At 36.2% G+C, this 22,592-nt stretch overlaps 1 protein-coding gene across 4 annotated transcripts in view; it reads right to left on the minus strand.

Annotated features, from left to right (window-relative positions):
- Positions 1–22,592, minus strand: part of RNF13 (ring finger protein 13) — a 43,755-nt gene that overhangs the window by 7,601 nt on the left and 13,562 nt on the right. For all 4 annotated transcript variants that reach the window (XM_081953472.1, XM_081953473.1, XM_081953475.1 and 1 more), the window contains 7 exons: positions 20,583–20,709; positions 19,036–19,116; positions 12,950–13,075; positions 9,324–9,411; positions 7,986–8,076; positions 7,383–7,488; positions 5,469–5,562 (listed from right to left, as the gene is read on the minus strand). In XM_081953472.1, the coding sequence (XP_081809598.1) occupies positions 5,469–5,562; positions 7,383–7,488; positions 7,986–8,076; positions 9,324–9,411; positions 12,950–13,075; positions 19,036–19,116; positions 20,583–20,696 (700 nt within the window). In that variant the 5' untranslated portion in view covers positions 20,697–20,709. The remainder of the gene's footprint in view (positions 1–5,468; positions 5,563–7,382; positions 7,489–7,985; positions 8,077–9,323; positions 9,412–12,949; positions 13,076–19,035; positions 19,117–20,582; positions 20,710–22,592) is intronic.

Consider the following 22,592-nt stretch of genomic DNA (forward strand, 5'->3'; position numbering starts at 1 on the left):
TCCTACTGCTATTGGTTAAGCCTAATAGCAACAGCAATGGCACTTAGACTTATACACTGTTTCACAATGCTTTACAGCCCTCTCTAAGTGGTTTACAGAGTCAGCATATTGGCCCCAACAGTCTGGCTCCTCATTTTACCAATCTCAGAAGAATGGAAAACTGACTCAATCTTGAACTGGTCAGGATTGAATTCCTGGCTATGGACAGAGTTTGCTTGCAAATACTGCATTCTAATGATTACGCTACCATGTCTAATAAAATCTCTGAAGGGTAGGGATTTGGAGCAGAGCAGCAGGCATTTAAAGAACACAGGAGCCTTTGAGGGAGCTTCTGTAGAACTTATGAGCATCAGAAAAAGACCTAAGCAGGGAGGGGGTGGGTGGGAATCAGAAATTCCTACAAGGGAGTCACGTGTTAATGCTACTTCTGCCATTGTTGTATGTCTGACTGTTTGCTTGCTTGTGAGGCAAACTACACTTTCATTCCCATTGGGGGAGGGGGGAGGAGAAGGTGATGTTTTATGGGTTTTAAGTTGTGGATTTATAATGCTATAAGCTAAGTACCATGTATGAGTTGGACGGTCATATAAATTTAATTATTATTCAATGAATGAAAATAATAAAGAATAGATATGGTAGTACCAGGGGATAATACAATGAAAGACAAAGAATTTTATATTTTAAAGTATCATGAACTGAAAACAGAAATGTTATGACATAAACCAGCCATGATGGTTCAATGGCTAGTGGCACACTGGGTGTCATACTAAAAATATTGCATGGCATTTAGAAAATCTGTGTGTTGAGAAAATTTCCATGTCTATTTCAAAAGACCATACTACTTGGATCTACACATATACACCAATATACTATGATATCCTAGGTCCGTGATTGCAAACCTATGGCACGTGTGCCACGCGGAGCCATTAGTTAGGGCATGCAAGGCGTTGCCTGTCAGCTCCAGCATGCCTGCACTGGCCAGCTGACCTCGGTCTTCTTTTGAGACTGTTTTTTGCCCTCTGGAGTCTTGAAGCCTCCGGAGGGTGAAAAACCAGCCCTACAGGCAAACCGGAAGTTGTCTGTAGGGCCCTTTTTAGCCCTCCGGAGCCTCCAGGGAAGCCTCCTGAAGGCTACGGGGGTCAAAAAACGGCCCTATGGACAAACCAGAAGTCACCGTTCCCGAACTTCCGGGTTCCCTGTAGGGCCATTTTTCGCCCTCCTGAGGCTTCAGGGAAGCTCCTGAAGTCTCCAAAGAGCCTCCGGGGCGGCAGCAGGAGGGGCTGTTTTCACCCTCCTCAGGCTCCTGGAAAGCCTCTGAAGCCTGGGGGAGGGGGCAAAAAAAGTACACCAAAAGCGGGGGAGAGCGCTGGTCGCACATGCATGCATGTGGGGGTCACACGCTCATGCGAGCTGGGGTCATGTGCATAGCATTATGGGTGTGGCACGCCTGCGCACAATCCCCAAGCTCTATCTACTTTTGGCACGGGAGCCAAAAAAGGTTAGCCATCACCGTCCTAGGTTCTTGGGAAGAACTCAAGGTGAATGAAGGCCAACACTAATTAAAGAACTGGCAGCTATGACTGTTTTGAACAGATAATATTTGCAAGTGATTCTTGCAACTGGAGTTACACAGAAAATATATCAAACAAGATCAAGAAGAAGTTAGCTATAACTAAATCGGGTAATCCTTGCTTAATGACTCTTTGCTTAGAGTGTGTTTGAGGTTACAATGGACCCACAGAAAGATACTTATGATCCAGATTCAGAGTTCAAATATCCACACACACACACACATCCAATGTGGTCATGTGAGTACATTTTTGGTGCTCAACAACCAGTCCACATTTATGGCCATCTGCAGCATCCCATGGTCACATGAACACAATTTATAACATTTTTTTTTGCCAGAAATTGAATTTTGCTCTCTAACCAAAAACACCCACTGTGAATAACTGGTTCACTTAATGATTCTGGCGTTTGTTTAACAACCATGATGATGTTCACTTAACAATTGTGGCAGTCACTTAATGACCACCACAAAATATGTAGTAAAATCAAGTCAGTCACGTGATGACCACTTAATGACTGGCATGACTTATGATTGTAATTCTGGTCTTAATTACAATTGTAAATTGAAGGCTACCTGTACAATTAAAAATACCGGAGTCCAGAAAGTCTTACAATTAACTTAGCTTGTAATGTGAAGTCTAAAAAATATTCACCCCCCGATTCAAAATCTCCTTCAAACCTTGAAAGTTAGCTGAGTGTAAGTTCTACTACTAATTCTATTATGCACCACCAAAATGAAAAGCTCTGTTTTACATACTCCATTAATAATGGATTCAATGTAACACTCACCCTTGATCAAATATTTATAACTGTTCCAGCTGCCTGTAGCTCTAAACAATAATCTGGCAGTGATTTTGAATTCAAATAGACTGGATGTTATACGTTAAATGTTGTATAATGGAAAGTCCATGTATAATTAACAAGTATTAGCAATTATTAAAAATAATTTCAATTAAAAATACAGTACAATTCAATAATTTACAAATCTCCAGGAAAAAGGTTTTCTTAGTTTGTGCCCTGGGATTTTCAGCTGGCATAGAAGGTTTTTTTTTTTTAATACGGCGAGTGGATGTGTTAATGGGAAAAGCTAAATCAACAGCTTACATGAACCTGAAAGGAGCATCCTACGAAGAACAGCTATTTCCACCCACCTAAAATTTGATCCAATCGATTGCAGCAAAAGAAAGAGGTAACTGTCTGAAAGTCATTTTTAAAAAGAAATCATGCCATTCCAAATCTACACCAAAGGAACACGTAGCTACGCCCAATGCCGGGGGGGGGGGGGAGGGGGGGGGCGACACATTTAGAGTTTTCTAGCTGTCCAAAATGTTAATGTCTCTTGAGCTCCCCTGGAAGTAAAGAATTAGGTCTGGTTTAGGGGCTGTATCTAGTCATCTATTTGCTTGGACCATCAAATGATGGGAAAGGGGCAAGACCTCTGATATCATCTACTCTATATGAGAATGCTTTTCTCCATGTCAGGCGTACTGGGGAATATGTTTATCCTTGTTTTGCCTTGTATAGGCAAAAACAATCCTTGTATTACCAATTTAAGACCCATCTTGCTCTATAGCAGTGTTTCTCAAATAGTGGAGCGCGCCCCCCAGGGGGGGCGCAAAGCTCCATAAAGGGGGGCGTGAAGGCTCCCTTTCCATCTGGGTGCAAACGAGGAGCCAGGAGCAACAGGCGGGGTCCCGCCACCACGTTCAACAGTTTGCTTTCAGTTTGTCTTTGTGGCCTCGCTCGCGTCTCCTCTGGGCTAACTGGCGGCGAAGGCGGCAACGGCGGCGGACTAGAGTTTCCCAACGAGGTTGCCTGTCCGACCAGCCCCCGCTGGCTCCTGGCTGAGGAGCAACTGGCCACGGCGGGCGAGGGGAAGCGGGAGCAAAAGCTTTTGCTATCAAATCCAGAAACCATATTTTTTATGGGAAGTACGAGAAAGAACTTCAATTTCATAATGATAGCCCAAGGAACAGAAATAGCATTTTAAAAAGTCTTTTGAAAATCTCAAAGTTCCTTGTATCTGGTGGGTGTTATCCTTTATCTAAAAGGGTTCGAACTTTGAAAGATTTTTTTTCACTATTAAAGTTCATAACATGTCCTATTTATAGGAAACATTTGGACTGTATTTTTGTTTGATCCTGTTGATAGGACCCTACAAGGAAAGGATTATATCATATCATTGCAGTTGTAATTGGATTTGGAACAATAATTGTTATAGACAAATGATACTATTTATAGTCACGCGGGGGGGGGGCGCAAAATGTTTTCTTCTTCCTAGGGGGGGCATGACAGAAAATAATTGAGAAACACTGCTCTATAGCAAGGTTCTCTAAACTTGGCAACTTTAAGACCTGGGGACTTTAACTCCCAGAATTCATCAGCCAACGAACTCAGTGGGGAAGCTGGCAAGGAAAGTTGCCAAGTTTGCAGTCCCCCGTTCTACAGTGAGGAAAGAGCAAAGTAGCCACAACAAGCTTCCTTTCCAGCAGTCTAGGTGGTTCCCTACAACAGCAGCTTTGCTCCTAGTTGGCTGCTCTGCAATTTTCTCCTTTTCAGCAGCCAAAGCAGCAACCACACAAAGGCTGATTAGATAGAGTAGTTGCATTTAATTACAACTTGGTGAGAATGATTCTTCAGTTGTATGGGACGATTTCCTTCTTTATAACATGAAACAAATTGCCTCAGCTAAATAATAAACATTTATAGAGAAAACTACCTAAACTGCTGCGCTACAAAATTTACAGTTACAAAAAGGAAACTGTAACATGCAAATTACTTCCATTTGTGAGGCTGCTTCTATTAAAAGTAATTAAATAAAGGCCAAAAGAATTAATGTGTAAGTGTAAGTTATACTTCTATAAATATAATTTTTTTAAAAAACCACAATTTTGAATGGTGCTAAATAGAGATTTGAAAGGCAGCTTGGCATAGAGCTCTAGAATGGTCCTTAGGCCAACTTTAGTGTCCATGGGCATTGACTCTAATTTTGTCCACTTTGTAAGGACAGAAAGGTAGAATTAGCTCCAAAGAATATCAATAGAGGGACACTGCCAAAGGCTCCCATTTTAACTGCCCTCTATATCTGAAAGGAAAATAGCATGGTGGCTCTCTAAATTAGGACGTGAAGTAGCAGGATAAGAAGTCAACAAGCAGCAACTATTTAAATATTTGATACTGTGAGTCTATGGGCACTTTTCAACTTAAAATTGCAATGAAACAAACAACATATGATTACTTTAATCAAGTATAATTTTTATCTCACTAGGGACTATAAACAAAGGTAGCATATGTGCATATGTATCCTATGAATTAAATGCAATGTAATTCAATACAACTGGGATGGCAGGAATTGCCACTGCTAAGGAGTGCAGTCATACTTTAAGTTAGCAACAGAAATTGCAATTCCAATTGTCATGGTAGTTGAAGGCTACCTGTATACCAAATCGACCTCATAATTGAGAGCTGGTAATGCTGCATAATTAAATAGAAAGCTTGGAGATTAAATACAGAATGTACAATATAATAAACTGTTCCCACTGGAAAATAAAAAAGATTATTTTTTGCTGATTTGTGCCTCCCGCAGCTGCCCACCAAGTGCTTCTTTCTATATGACATCTACAGAGTAGTTTTTAATTGAGGACGTTGGGGCAGGATGCTGAAAGGAACAACCATATTTTTCATTCCTCCAACATGTGTTCTGTTCTTATCTACTCTAGACTTTGGTCAAAAGCTTTGCATAGCAATTTTACACCCTGAACCAAAACTATCCATGTCTGAAAGCATTAGTGTTTGTCTGTGTGTGAAACATTATCCAATTGTTTTCTGCAGCTGTAACACAGTGTTTAAAACTGGTCAGAGCAGAGATTATTTTAAAAGTTCTAAAACATTTCACTTACCTTTCTTGAATTTATGTACTGGAAGCTTCTTAAGCTGATCCTTTTGAAGACGATTCCTTCTTGCTCTGTGTCTGTCCTGAACAAATTTTGTTATCTTGAAAGACAGGGAAAAATAAAATAAGGAAAGTATAGGACTACTGAATTTATTTTCAGTTGCCTAAAAAAGGAAGTATAATAAAACTATTTATAAAATACAACAGTAAGATGTGTAAATTCTTATCCAAATCCTGAGTTAACATAATACGATAATGCTTAAAAAATTATGAACTGCTAAGAAAAACATTTGGTAACTGTAAGAACTACTTACTTCTACTGTTCCCAAAGATGTGCAAAACACAGACAGAATTTCAGATCATTTTTTACATCTCTAAACTGTTTCGTTTTTGTTTTTATATTACCGTATTTTTCGCTCCATAAGACACACTTATTTTCCTCCCAAAAGTGGGTAGAAATGTCTGTGCATCTTATGGAGCGAATATGGGTGATAGGGAGCAGTGGTGAACAGTGGCAGCTGATCAGCCTGGAACAGCTGATCGGCAGTATTCTGGGAGACCGATCCAACAGTCGATCAGCTGTTTGGAGGCGGAGGCTCCAGAGTTCCCCCACGGAGGCAGCAGACACAGAAGAGGCAGGCTGTTTGCTGGCAAGGGACGCTAGCCAGATGAATACTGGATGGACGCTGGGAGGCAGAGGCAGGGTTTTTTGTTTTTTTTTCCTCCTCTAAACCTAGGTGTGTCTTATGGTCGGAAGCATCTTATGGAGTGAAAAATATGGTATATGGGAGCCACCTTGATTCACAGAAGTTTAATATACCTTTAACTCAACAATTGTCTCCTAGGGATAATCTTACAAAGTCTACCATAAAAGCCTGCTTGCTCTTTATATTCGATTTTTATAAATTGGTAGAAAAATAGTATTACAATTTTAGTAATAAGTTGTAATGAAGATTTTATGGTTTTATTGTTCTGAATCTATGTAAAAAGTTGGTGGAATACAAATAGGATTACATCCAGCATAGCAAGCAGATTCACTGCCTGGCAACTCTTCTACACTAAAGACCAGTTATTTGATTCCTGACACAAAATCCTTTTCTTATGGTAATCTTTTACTCTATGTACTAACTACTTTTTGTTCATTTGCTTAAATAAAAGAAATGTGTTAATTTTCATACAAAAAATGCTCCACTAGTCATGAAAAATAAATACAATTCTTAACAAACGTCTGATTCATTAATCTTACATAATAAAACTCGTGTTCCAGATATATTTGAAAATATCTGGAATCATAGTTCCCTTAACCTGCAACATAAAAAGGATGTTAACCTTTAATTTGCTTCTAATATTCTACTATGATATTCAACTTCTTGTCTAGTCCATTCCTAAAACAAACAATGAAAAGAAGTTGTGAATGCCCCAACACTGGAAGTCTTTAAGATGTTGGATAGCTACTTGTCTGAAACGGTATAGGGTTTCCTGCCTAGGCAGGGGGTTGGACTAGAAGACCTCCAAGGTCCCTTCCAACTCTACTATTGTATTGTATTGTAAAAAGAATAGTGACAAAAACTATAAGTATATGTCATCAGAAGCAACAAGCATATTTTAATTAAAGTTTGGATTTATAGTATCTGTACATGAAACATTGTATGGGGCATGCAGGAGGTTTTATATTCATATTAAATTGAATATAAATAATATCCCTAAAGAAGCTCTTCTTAAAGTGATGAATCTGTGGAACCAAACAGCTTTTTAAAGCTATGCTAAAGATTCTAATGTAAGTTTACATAATGCCTGCAGTATCTTTCACAAAGGCATACACTAAACAATAAACATTAAAATAAACTGACTTTAACAATAAAAAATGTATTTATATGTGTAGAGAAAATCTAAAGATAACATGAGAAAAGATTATACCTACCATGAATATAACTATAAGGATGAGACAGATTCCCACAATTATTAAGAATGGGATTAGATAATATTCCAAAGGAAGGCTGAACTCTGGGATTAGCACAATATGGCCTCTATGAATGAAAGGAAAAACAATTTATTGTAAAAATTCTATTTAAAAAGTTGTACAGAGAAGAATATCTGTAATACTGCATATGATAAAAAAAGTAAATCGAAAAATACTTCATTCTTCTGCTAAGATACTTGTTACATTTGGTTGTATATTTCTTTGAAGTTTTAAATTTACACAGATCACTTTTATACTGTATATGTTCACATAAATTGCCCATAAAAGCCAGCATTATTTTAAAATAAAATCATATAACTTTAGAAGACAGCTAACATCAAAACCCTTCTATAAATTTGTTTAAAATTTGAACACTTATGTCTGTAAATTTTGTATAAGTTTCTTAAGATAATAAAAAGTTTTGACATATGAGAAAATATTTAAATGTTTGGCAATTATACTATCAAAAGAGAGCAAAACATAATATCCTTACACTCAAACTGAATATTTCATTCTGTACATCACCATAGTAAAAAGAAACGTTATGAGATATCTTATACATACCCTTTGTCGAAAGTAAATTCTTCTTTAAGAGATTTTGCGGATGTTTCGCCAATGAAAACTGATGGAATGTCAATCTTCTTTAAAATTTCAACTGTTTTTTTTTAAAAAAAGATGATAACTAGTAATCACTAATCCAAGTGTGATATTTATTTATTAAATTTATCTGCTGTCCATATCGGCAATGGAGCGATATGCTGTTTCCCTAATGTGGTCTGCATAGTGCTGCAGAAAATGCCGAAGCAGAGCAGATTGCTTCATCGCTGGGCTGCATAACCACATCATAAGTGGCCGCCATTTTAGTGCAACTGCAAGGAATTGAAGCTGCTCTGAATATGGTAGCCACTTTCAGGATCCAGCCATGCAACCTAGGGGCACTAAGGGATAGAGTGGTCTGCTTTTCTTCCTCAAGGTGAGGTCCAGAGACCAGAGGTATTGTGTGATGGGGGAGGGGAGGAGCCCAAGCCCTTTGGGGACCTGATGTGTGTTTCTGGGGGGGGGGACAGTGGAGGGGAGCAAGGCCTGCCTTCTCTAAATGTTTTGATTCCTTACTTAATTGGGCATTTTCCCCACATTAAACCTTCTATTTGTCATGGCGTATGACAGATTTTCAAATCTGTCCCAATTACAGCTTTGTTTTTTTGGAACTGCAGTTCCTTTACAACAGATCTCATCCTGGTGGCCCTCAGTCAATGACCACTCAAATTTTGAGCAACCATTCAAATTTACAACGGTGCTGAATGAGTGGTACTTACAACCACTGCTCAAAGTTCCGGCCATCACAGCGTTTCCATGATCACATGATTGTGATCTCAGAGTTTGGCAACCAGCCTGGATTTCTGACTGTCACAGTATTCCATTGTCAATTATGATTTGCTACGTTCCCTGCCAGCTTCCCACAAGCAAAATTAATGGAGGAACCATCATGAAATTGAAAGTTGCAGTCATGTGAGGTCCTCAGTGACTGACAGAGATTCATTTACCAATAGTAATTGGGGATTGCTGGAACTGCTGTATCAGCGCAGTCACGTGACATTGTGCATTATGACCACATTGTTAGTGAAGGAAATCCCAGTCCCAATTCCAGTCTTAATTACTGTTAAGTAAACTATCTGTATTCACAAGCTAAAAGATAGGAGAGCATCTTTGTGCACTTGGTATAATACATGTGATTCTGTGTTCCTCTCATTTGATTGTAATGATATGTTCCATGAAGTTCATATTAAAACAGAATTTATTTATTGGGGGGGGAATTCTTAGTGGGAACAAAAAGATGATATGCTATCACCACTGAGAAACAGAATAGTTTTCAAACAGGAGAGAATTAATACCTGTACTTACTGTCTTGAGATCCCATGCTAATGAGGTCATCAGAGTCAACATTGTGAACAATTGCTGCCTTAAACCCAGCTCTCTGTGCATTCAAAACCTGCATGCCAAACACATGTAATGCATGTAATGAGTACTTGCTAGAGATATGACATTATTATTGCCACCCATATATGCTTCGTAAAAGTATTGTCATCTCAAACTAACTTCTTGTTTTATTTGTGTGCTGTTCTTATACTATGCAAACTGTACAAAAGAAAGTGGGTGATATACAGTGTATCTTGCTTTTTTTGCCACCCTGGTGTCAATGACTCTTGATATTGGAACTTTGGTAAATATAGTACCGCTGAGCACAATACTTTTTCCCATTTACCTATATTTATAAGTAGGAATATTGCTGAAACCTCTTTTTGCCCCAAGCAAATTCACTGTATTCTACAAAAGACAAATTAGCTGTTTCCAACATCAGCTTTTTTATTTTACAATCTAATCCAGAATGTAATAGGATCCTGAGAATTAACAGTCCCATCCTGGGTTCACTAGATAATGTTCAATATTGAAAGAAAGCAAATATTTCCATAGTTAATTCTACACATTCAATGCTATTTAAAATTTACACTGATTCATCCAGAAACATTGTGTTCAAAGGGTAATAAGCTGCTTTAAAGGACAACCAAACCTTACAATCTCTTTCTAGATCTGGTCTCTCTTCAATGGGAGAGAAACTCAGAAAAGTTTGTATAAGAGATCAGCCATTCAGATAAGTCTGTAAAGTTACAGAAATTGCATACCTTTAGCTTATAGTTTTCATATGACTGTTTGCTGTTCTTAAATGGGTGCAAGGAGTCCATTTTAAACCATGACAATACTACAGGAGTTACCTAATTAATGGCCTGTTCCAGAAATTTTTCAAGCAACCTTACCACGTGCTTTCAAAATTAGTACATTTGAGAGGGAAAAGGTCAAGTTATCTAAAGCCCATAAAGATAACCAAACATTTATGTTTACAATTTTACACAATTTTATCTAGAAGTAAATCTGAACTATTCTAAATGATCATACGCAGAATTTAGTGTATGTTCCTAGGCCATACTTTCTTGACCTCTCCCACCTAACCATGCCATTTCTTTTAATACTAGATTTAAGGGAGTATTACTTGTCGTGCAGCAAAAACAGTTGTTATAGAAGGAATTGTGCTTGCTCAAGTCTCAAGTTTGTCATCAGCAGTCTGCAAAAAGCCCAAAGGTCACTCCTTTAGTTTTAAAAGGTAATGTGAGATGGCCAATATGTTTATGTATATATTTGTTCAGTGTCACAGAAGTAAGGAGGGAAGGCCTTGCTCCTAAATCTTAAAACTAAGGTCTGCCATTGGACAGGCAATGACTATGTGCAAAACATTTACAAACATGCTTACTCTGAAGTAAGTCTAATCAAGCAGTTCAATAAGCTTTATTCCCTAGTAACCATATCTGTTTTGGATAATTACTATACTTATACACAAGTTTAATGTAGACATATTGAAGATTTCAATTACAAATTGTCATTTGCAAATTTTCATAAACTGTATTTGTTGTTCATTACACATACTTTCATAAATAAATAAAACAGATTATTTAACATTTGACTATTATGCTGTTTAGTTCCTCTTCCTCGGTAAACATTTTATTAGATCCACAGAGTCCTGAATACAAAGCTGCCTCTCACATTAGACTAAATCACTGTTCAGAAATCCTACACTACCTATAATCCATAAGGCTTGTTCCTTATTCCACTGTTGTCAATCAAAATAAATATTTTAGCAGCATTAATTTCAGTATTCAATATAAAAACAGCTTACACATAGTAACTGCAATTTTAAAAAGATAATGAATAGTGATAGTGGATGAAACTACCAAAGTTTGCAGCTTGGGAAATGGTCAGGATTTATTTCAAACTATACTATCTGATTTCTATGCAACAAGCCTACTGCTATAGAAAATAAAGCTAAGCTATATCAAAAATTCTTCTGGCTGTGACAATTCACTGCAATTCACACTTTCTCCTAAGCAAAAGTTCAGTACTCCAAACACAAATATATATATTTATTGGAAAAAAGTATGGTTTTCATATACTGTGTTAAGACCAACATATATGTTCAGTAGATCTAGCAGTAAGCATTTTGAATATACTGCTTGAGAGAGTAAGGAAACAAAAGAAACATTCAGGTAAAATAGTGTGGGCATTGGGCAAGAGTAGAATTTTCCCTTGATTGCTATTTTTTTTCTTAAATCTTAGCAGTTTGTTTTATGCTAAGAATATTCAAAACCGTTCTCCTCTAGCAGTCAGATGAAGTTCCCACTCCTGAATTTAACAGATGTGTAAACAGCAGCCATTGGAGAAGAGCAAACCTCTGCAAATATTCTCTTTTGCATTTGTAGAGTTCAGCTCTCCCTATCCCACCTCCAGACTGTTTAGAATTCTTGAGACCTGCTATTTAAATAAAAACAAGACAAAAACGCACTTTTAATTATGTTCATACAACCATTGTGTTCAGTATAGCACCCTATTAACTGTGGTGGGAGTACACATTCTTTGCATTCCACTTTTCTAGCAACATTACTAGTCATTTGCCAGCTTGCTATTTTATTAGCACTGCTCTGAAATATGTGAATGGCACATGCAAGGCGCCCTCAATCATATGAACACGCTATACACCGAAGTTTTATAACACGTGTGTCATTTTTTTTTTACACTTGCTTTAGTTTATAAACTATAGCAACAGATTTTGTCCAAGCCACAGTTTTATGTGTTAGGAATTGTGATATGCTTGGAAGCAGTTAGAAAAATTGGAATTAAACATAATTTCAGATCCTGGATTATTTTTACTTCAAACGGGAAAGTAAAGTTGGAGAAGGAAAAATAAGCCTGGGACTGGCAAATGTATTAATTTTAAGAATATGTTATCTTCATAATCTCTGTTCACTAATCCCAGAAAGCCACATGTTCAGCATAAACCAGCTGTATTTTAATGTGTAAGTTATGCTGCATTTTACTGTAGTTTAAACTCTGTTTTAAGAAGACCAAAAGAATGAAGCAGTTGCATTCTGGAATAAAGCCTAGTCCCAACTCTTACACTTCTGAAAATATAAAAAATGTCATTTATTTTCAAAAGTATACAGTACAGGTTGCTGGTACCCACAAAAGAAGAAGTTGCAAGCCCTGCATTAAAGACATGCAAATATTGCATATTAAGTGATTGCAGAAGAAAAGGAGTTTCTCCCCACAATGGTTGACATATAAGAGAAATTGATGGAAATATGGCAAAGTTTTTTGAAGAAATTTAACATTTTCTGGCAACCTGAATGCTATTATGTCTAGAGAAAATTAGAAAAAAGAGAGAACGATTTTTTGTCTTTTTTAGAGTGGGTTTCTTTCTGTGTATTTTAAATTGCATTGTTTACTAGTTTCCAAGGTGTTTATCTGTCTCAAAACAATGAGACATAGTTCCAACAAACTTCAGCAAGAAGAAATTTGGGAGGGCAACTTGCCCAAATTTGATTTATGCATATGGACTCTTTTCAAGCAGCGTATTTAAACATAATTTTGAAGCTTCAGAAACTACATACACGTCTGAATCGAAGACATGAAAGGTTACTTACCTTTATATCAAAATTGCAATCAAGTCTTCTGATTAATACAATGAATTCACGGGATGAGTTATCCTTCAGAGGTGGAGAAATTATAGGCTCACAGGCATTCTCAGGTTTCGAATTTATTAGGAAGCCCTGAAAACCAATTTCAAAAGATACGTTTAGCATTTTGACATAACATGGGAAAATTAACAGATTATTTTTTTTTACGGTTCTGGTGCAGTATAAATAAAAATGTAATATAATTAACAGGAACTATAAAATAGCAGCGCAGTTCCATATCGATTACGAATAAAGTAATTTTCATGATTGCAGAAAGATAATGACATTTCTTTGCAAGGAAGGAATTCCAAAGCCTGAAGAAAGATTGCAACCATGCCTCCTCCCACAATCAGACTAGTACACTTGCACAATAACTCACCTGGTGACAAGTCACCTGCACTATACAACAACTTTACAACAGTTTAGATTGAGTTTGGGACTTTATAAATAACCAGTGCAGCAATCAAAGCTTAAGTATGTCTGTGTAAATGCTTGATTGCTGTGGTCTCTATCAATTGCAGTTTCTCAATTTCCTTCAATAGCACCCTCATTTAGAATATATTGCAGAACTGGAAATATACAATGAGAGTATGCTTGATTGTTATCAGGATTTCACGGAAAGGCAGGAGCCACAAGTCAAGGAGGACTTACTTACTTTTGAGGAAGGAAGGGAGCTTGACACAGAGCTATCACTTTAATTGAATCAGAGCTAGCAGTTCCTGAAAGGACAGTATTTCCATCTTGCTAGGATTTGATCTGAGTTTGTTTTATCCCATCTATTCCCTCCAAGTTCTGAGTACCAATTCTACACCTCCAAATAATCTCTTGCCTAGCCTAGCCAGTGATGTATAACTGAATGTCATCTGTATATTGATAATTAATACAATTAACATGTTATACTGAAATCTAAAATATATCAGCCAAATATATGCGGGCTAAGAAGGTAATATAAAACATATCTCATTCAAAATATTTGTACTGGTTTTATTTCACAGAAGTTGCTATGATACCCTCTAGCACAGGGATCGCCAACCTTTCAGACCTCAGGGACCATTTGATTCATAATTTTAAATCTTGCGGACCACTAATATCGTATGATTTTTTTTTTAAAAAAAAGATAAACAGCATTCAGTGCAATATAAAAAATGCAAATAAATTTTCTGCAGACCACCAAAATTTTCTCATGGACCACCACTGGTCCGTGGACCACCAGTTGGTGAGCGCTGCTCTAGTGGATAGTTTAGGTGGTTAGTTGGCATTAGTTTTTTTTTTAAAAAGGCAGCAGCTCTGGCTTAAGCAATTATGGAATTTCAGCTCTTGGGAAATTTCTTATAGTATGGCAGTTTGGAAAGAGAGCAGCAGAAACAGAGAAAGCCATCCGACAAATCGGTTGTACACTCTCTGTTGAAAAAGAAAAAATATTGTGCTGGAAGAACACTCAATATTCCTGTACTGTACAGCTGCCTTCATTGTGCTATCAGTTACAGGATGTTCATAATCCAAACTGTTGTGGCCAGGAAACTGCCCTGGCAACACTTACCGTGTGATTTTCCAAATAAGCACTAATATTATTTAATCTCTAGTACTGGTTGCTGGGAAGAGATGCTCTTCTAAAGAGTCCTTCATGCAACGCAATAGAAGAGAACTCATCCTATCTGTTTTGCAGAACTACATCAACATTATAAAATCTAAATTATAAAACATCTTATACAAAACATGGCAATTAGTTCAGTTTACTTATGATTGCCCATTTTAAATTCTTCTCTTTAGGATAAAAAAAATGACAGACGTTTCATCTAAGTCAGTCAAAATTCTTAATGGGGCAAAGATGACATTACTGATTATCAGAATCCTTTGCCAGGTAACAATGAAATCAGAATCCTAATATCCTAAAGTCCAATACAAATTAAAATTAATCAAATGTCAAGGTAGAGTATAACTTATTATAACGACAACTTTCAAGTGTAACTGAGTTATAATTCCAGCTCTACTTCATATGGGCATTGATCCAGCAAACCACTTAAGCATGTACTTAAATACAGATAGGTATAAATGTTTAGGTTTTAAGCATATATTAAAAAGCTTTGTTGCAGCCTGCTAATTTTATAGTATTTTAAGTGCATTTTCATTCATGCATTTTAGGTATTTTCACCAAAAGCAGAATAAGAATTTTATTTAATCTTCATTTTAAATCTATCTTTTGAGAAAGGAAAAACATAGACCCTCTCTGGATCCTTGGCCCTATTGGGTATAATCACTAGAGAAGGAAATAGTATACAGTACAACTATTATATGGACTTACTGAATCAAAGCTTAGAGTGGCCCCTTTATAGGCAGTCCTCAATTTAAAACCCACAACTGGAACTTCTATCACTAAGTGATGCAGTCAATAAGTGAGTCTCTCCTGATTTCACCACTCTTTATGCCAGTCATTAAGTGAACTTTAACTTTCTATTGCCTAATTGTTCACAACTCCTGTCAGGTAATACTGTTCAAATGTACCTGCCTTTCAGATGTATTTAATTATACGCCCAATATGTAATTGCTAATTATTTAGTTGCTTTTGTAACACAATGGATATCAGTTTACCAAGACTGTCTATCAATAAGTTCTCCTTTCAATTCTTGTTAGCTCAATAACAGTATTTTTCCATCTTGTTTTCTGTCAGACTTTTCACTAATTGTTTCTGATTGAACAAGCACTGGGTCTTCCCCAGTTATTCTTGTCTTCATGGTATAGGTCCAAAATATTTAACCTTTACCTTCATCTTCCTGTGAATTCTGTAGTTTTATAGAAAATTGAATTATTTGTTCTTATAGTCCAAAATATTCTCAATTTTCCCACTACCACAATTCAAAGGCGTCACTTTTTCGTTGTTCCAACCTTTCTAATAAACAAGCTTTCAAAGTACATGTTTCATCTAAAAAAACCAGAGTCTTGACAAAACATATTTTTGCTGTTGGTGTGATATCTTTACACTTTAGTATTTTGTCTAGATTTGCCATGGCAGATGTCACTTTATTTTATGAATACCACTGTGAATCTTTGAGCCTAGGAAAATGAAGTCTGTATTACTTCACTTTCCTTACTGTCTGTTCACATTGGGCTGTCATTGCTTGTTGACAGAATCTTTTTTTAAAGAAATATTGACCAGCTGACTCCTTTACTTTCAATAAGAGTAACTTATTGTAGTTACTTCCACTTTCCTTTTAGCCATCAAAATGGCATCATTAGCATATCCGAGGTTGCTGATGTTTCTCCTAACAACCTTCATTTCAGTTTCTGTTTTTTTCTTCTCAGGCACTCTGCATAAACATTATTTTTTTTAAGAAACCACAGCATACAATCTTAGCCTGCTCCTTTTCCAATCTTGAACAATGTAGTTGCTCCATATTCCTTCTAACAGTTATTTCCTGGTGATTGCATAAATTATTTAACAGATAGATAAGGTAATCCAGTGTTTTTAAGGTTTTTTGTTGTGGTTTGTAGAGTTAAAAGCAGTTGTATAATTAATGAAGCAAAAAATATTAATGTATGCTTGAAAGTCCCTTGTCTTTTCCATTATCCATCAGATGTTTGCAATATAATATCAGATGCTACTGCAGAAGAGGCAGTAATCCTCTTAAACAGAATCCAACTTAAACATCGTGACTCTTTCTGTGCAGCTAAAGCCTGGATAGGGGAAAAAATTGAGCATTTTCTTACTGCCATGTGAGATAAATGCAATTTGTCATTTGAGCATTCTTTACCACTGCTCATTTTAATATTGGAATAAATATTTTTTCGTATCAGTCTACAAGCAGCAAACCGTTAGCATTTTAACCATATCATCTTAAAGTTGCCTTGAGCCAGAAGATGGGTGGTGTATAAATGTAATCAATAAAATAAGAAAAGAAAATAAGCTTTAAACAGTTAACTGATGTTTCATCAAATCTCACAACTCATTGTTAGCAATATTTCCAATAGTCCATTTCACTTCACTTTCCAGATTCCTGACTCTAGTTCAGAAATCAAACTAGAGAGAGAGAGAGAGAGAGAGAGACAGACAGAGACAGAGACACAGAGAGATATCTTCTTCAATAGATTTTTTTTCTTTGCCATTTACAGTGTTTCTTCTTTGCACAAAACTTGCACCAATTTATATAAATATCTGAAATAACTAGCACCTCCAGAACAATTATCCTCAATTTCTTTGCACTGCTTATTAAAATATATTTCTTTCCCTCCTGCTCCTCTCTGGAACTTAGTGTTTAGTTGGGTAAATTTTCACTATCATCTTTTACCTTTTGCCAGCCCTTTTCACTATACTGGCCAAAGGACATTTCATCTTCTTTTGAGTTTTTTCCATTCAGGGTTTTTTTGTTTATCTTATCTTTAATGATGGCATTAATTTCAAAACATAGCTCTTCAAACACTCTATTTATCAAGTCTAAATCTATTCTTTATCTTCATTGCATTACCATGCAGAGTACTGATAAGATTAACATTTCTTGTTGGCCAGTTTTTTAAATTTTATTGGTAATTATCTAAGAATTATTTCATGATCTGAACCACAATCAGCCTCTTGCATCATTTTTGATGTCTGAAGAAAGCTCCTCCATCCTTCCTTGCACATTACATACTTAACCAATTTTGTTGTATTTAAGTACAATGACAATAAAGATTATACTTATAATTTGATTCCAATATTGTCCATCCTGTGACAAATGTACTCATCTTATTGCTTTCTACTGTATTTTGATATTATAAACTGCTAAAATTTGGCAAAACACTGTTTTTCCTGTTAGTGCAAATGCTATTTGATTCCAATTTCAGCATTCCATTCTTCTATAATATAATATCATTTGAGGATGTTTTTGCTGACCCTAGAATGTCAACATAGTGAGTCCTGACACTTCTATCTGACGTTCGCCTTAATTCATGCTTTTGACATCAGCAGCTAGATGTTCTTTTAATTTGAATCCAGGCACATCGCCAACATAAAAACTATTCCAATTTGTCCTTTGTTCTTTGCAGTGGAATACTTTCTCATTGAATGTCCCTTCTATATCTTCTTAACCTATGAGACTCATCTTCCAGTACCATATTGACATTGTCCTCGCCTTGAAAATCTATGTGGTTTTCTTGGTAGAATTCTGCCGTGGGTTCCCATTTTTTCAAATGGATTGTATTCTATCTGCTCCATTTTCAATGACTGGTCTATCATGGATATACTTTTGAAAGTATATAACCCTAATGGTATAGCTGAATGTCACTGAGATATGCAAGTCCTTTCATTGATACAAGGCAACGTTCCATTGATTGATTGATTGATTGATTATATGCCATCAAGTGGTTTTTGAATACCTACTGACCACACAGATTTTCTCTCCATGAATCAAGAGAACATTTTCTCATGTTCCAAGAGATGGCCTATACATTACTTTATTTTAAAAACAATTAGAGAAGTAGACAATAATTCAAGAACTCTTTGGTAGAAGCAAAAAAAAATTCTGAGCATTTTACAGCATTAGCGGATATACAACCTGACAACTAACACATTATATTTACTTTGAGATGCTAATTTGCCAATTTTCTTGCAATTACTTTTGAAGACAAGTGACGAGGATCTCAGTCAATATCAAAAGAAACCAAAGCATTCTCAGAATACATCACTCTAGAAATATAGTTACAATATTCTGCAATTCCTTTTGATCTTGGCATAGCTAGTGAGACGCGGTAGTGCAATGGTTAAATGCAGTACTGCAGGCTACTTCTGCTGACTGCTAGCTGCCTGTAATCAAAATTTAACATAAATATCCTGAAGATGTTCATTAATACAGAGCTATAACAGAATAGTTAAGATTAAAAGATGAGGCACTTAGTTACAGGTGAATTAGGTTACATTACCTCAAAGAGCTCAATTAGTATTTCAAATGGCAAGAACGTAATGTTTGTTTAAACAAGAATCCCAAAATTTCTCTTTCAACAGCAGATGACAATTTGTATAGTCAGTAAATTACCATCAGGTAAATTACCATTTAATAATCTGTTTCAAAATTATTACTTCTTACCTTCAAACCTTCAGTAGGCAACCTATAACCAAATCTTGCTGGTAAGTCATCAAATGTCTGCGTTGCATTTTCAAAATTAAACTATAATACACAAGAAACACAAAAACATATAACATGTATTAAACTGCAAAATTAGCCATATACAATATTATTACATAATTGTATAGCAGAATTCAAATAACATACTCTTACGATCTTTCCAAAAGGATTGTTACAAAGTATGGATCAAGACGCTTCTCATTTTAAAATTCTGAAGTAGCCCAACTATAAGATATATTTTGCTTTCATTTATTAAGTGATATTTAAACCAAATCCATGAATAACTATAGAGACTGTAAACTAGTTTCATTTTCTGGAAAGTCAGTCAGAAAGTGCCAGTAAGAAAAAAAAACCTCAACGTTTAGAAATTCAGTCAGCTTTTTGTTTCTATTCTGTCTGCTACACCAAAAAAAGAGAGAGAGAGAGAGAGAGAGAGAATTAACAATCATATAAAATTTACTTACATTTTTTATATGACTTTTTCAATATGAAACTAACTTAAACATAAACTAGAGCAAGTTAAAATTAATATTACTTATAGTGCATTTACAGCACTGAAAACTAATCAGCGGAGAATAAATAAAACATGGAGAAATCTAAGCAGTAATTTTTGTTGAGAAATAGTGAAAATATTTTATTAAATAGAAATATTCTGTACTAAGACTTGGCTTACATAGCAGGCATTGAAAAATAAACCACTGAAAGGAGCAATAGAGATTCTTCCGAGACAAAAGATATTGGAGAAAAGGGGCGTTGGTCCTACAGATTGCTCCCTGTATGGCTCCCCAACTCATTACTCATATATGATATGTTGGTCATAAGCTACAATTAACTTAGTGCTTTTAAGACTTAAGTTGGGAGAAGATGGAAGGCAATTTATGAAAAAAAGTGAATAAGTTGAACAAAAATGTGTGCGCGCGCGCTTTTCTATGGATATATTCACCTGCTATAAGCAAGCAGAGTTTCTATTTTGTCCTAGTAGCAAAGAGGCCCTCAACTCATTTTGCTAAAGTTATACTTGGCCATTGACAAGTTTGTGCATCTGTGGAACAAGGCTTTGGAAAGGCAAAATTGAACTGAGGGCCACAATGACCTTTGAATAATACATTAGGTTAAATGCTAAATGGGATAGAGCCATTCTGCAAATGAGTCAGGTCATATCAGATTCAAAAGAGGGGCACAGTTTTTTATTTTTTTATGAAGGCAAGGAGGTTCATAAAAGGAAATGCAAATAGGCAAGAAAGACAAGGGAAAGAACAAGCAATATAAAGAATTATTGCTTAATGGAAAGCAAGATGAGATAATGAGGTAGTGGATGTTATAGATAGTTGAGATAGTGCAGACCAACCAGTGGAAAATTTAAGTTAGGATATGTGCTATAAAAAATGTAACCATAGTATCTGGTGAAATACTTGAGTCTGTATCTAACATGCAACTAACCTAGGTTTAAAGCGTTGGGTACCATTTTTGATGAATATTTTATGCTATAAAGTGATTATAAAACTTACCGCTAAGATATCGGCTTCTACTGGCAATAGGTTTAAAAAAGCAAACAGCTGAACTGTGAGAATAGTATAAATCTGAGTGGCAGACAACATTAACATTCCCATTGATAGCAGCATCTTAATGAAATTCCTGAAAAGAAGAACAAAAAAAGAGAATCGGGATATGAAAAAAGCATTGACTTCTCCTTCTTCTTTACTTTTACCCCTTTGGGTGTCGAAGGAGATACAAAGTCTGGCAACCTCAACCATCGTTAATTGATGTCGTTGTCAAAGCATTCACACTCTGATCTAATTGAAGCATGTCATCATTAAAGTATAAGAAATGCTTTAAGGTGATCCAATTATAGCCACGAGTTATAAAAGTCAGCTAAATATCCGGTTGTTAAATAAATAGCACACAGTCTAAGAAGCTATTGACAAGGAGTATTTTAAGAAGCATAGGGTGATTTTAGATTTACAGGTAAAAACAGCTACTTTATTGTTTTACAAACAGTATCATAATTCTTTACTTTTATAGTCATGAAGTATGATTGCATTAACTATCACAAATAATAGCGCAGTAAATGTAACCCTGGTTTAACGACTATTTACAGTTATGTTGGTGGTAAAAAAGTAATGTTATATAACCAATCCTCACATTTATGGTCTTTGCTGGCCTGTAAAGCAAAGAAAAGTTGAAGCAAGATCAGAAGCGCAGTCATGGTATCAGTTAGCAATTGCTTTGCTTAATGACTACAGGTAATAGTTGTGGCCATTAAACGAGGACTACCTGCATGTTACTATTCCTGAATTATAAGGAAAATTTCATCACAGGCTAAGGTTGGCAAGGTGGGAACCAAAAGTTTCCAGGCCAGAGATGGTCATTATGCAAGCATGCAGAATCTACACAGACTACCAAGTATTTACGCCAAGGATCAGTCAAATTCATGGAGGTAAGAAGAAACCTATGTTTAAATCCCTAAAAGTATATCTTTGCACTGGAAGTGAGGGGACAATCATGTGTTACATATGGCTTTGTGTAGAATAAGCATTCTAATTTAGCCGAGATGCATTTATTTTACAAATGCTCATCACTACCAATCTTAATTAAATAATTCTAAGGGGCTAACAAGTAATAAAAAGAAGCACATTAAAACCCAGCAACAATAATAAAAGACTCCCGATAAAATAACTGATTCTTCAATCATCACAGAGCAAAACACATACATTGGATTCCACTATCATCATGACACCCTTTTTAAGGACTCTGAAAGGACAATAGGGTTGTGGACTTCTGAACCTCAGCGGTGGAAATGAGGGCTGCTCCTCAGAAGGCATATTTACCTCTTAGGTCTCATAACATTGTTCACAGAAGGGATCTGGCACATGGCCATCTTTTTTAATCAGGTAGAACAGGAAGAGACAGGCAGTCCACCAAGTATCCTGGCCCTATGCTTTAAAAGTGGTAACTAGCATGCTGAATTGTACCTAAAACCCATGGAAAGTTACATCCCACATAGCAGGGATGTTACATGAGCATAACATGATGTATCCAAAATGGGCCACACCGCTATATTCTGCATAAGTTGTAGCTTCCAAATGCTTTTAAAAAATGATACCCCTGTGTAGAGTTCACTGCAACCGTTCAACTGGAAATTGACTAAAATGATTAAAGTATGAGTGACCACGAGAAGAATTTCTCAATCTAAGAATAGGCACAACTGATGCACATCATGGATATAAGCAATGGCCCTCTTGGCCCTGGCCAATTCAGTCTAGGAGAATGCTATTACACCTGAAATTAACACCCCTAATAATTCCCAATTTTTGTCCCCCTTTTCCAAGTCAAAGGATTCCATCACCCACTAGAAACCACACTCCACTAAAGCGATGGACCAATTGAAACACCAATAATGCTTTTGCAAAGCAATCAATCAACAAGCCATATAACCCCCTTACTATTTACTCATCACACCTGAAGAAGAAATCCAAGAACTACTCCGTAAATATCAACTCAATCCTGGGAGAGATGAG

This window comes from Natrix helvetica, assembly GCF_964273705.1.
Source record: "Natrix helvetica genome assembly, chromosome: 5".
In the NCBI taxonomy this organism is placed as follows: Eukaryota; Metazoa; Chordata; class Lepidosauria; order Squamata; family Natricidae; genus Natrix; species Natrix helvetica.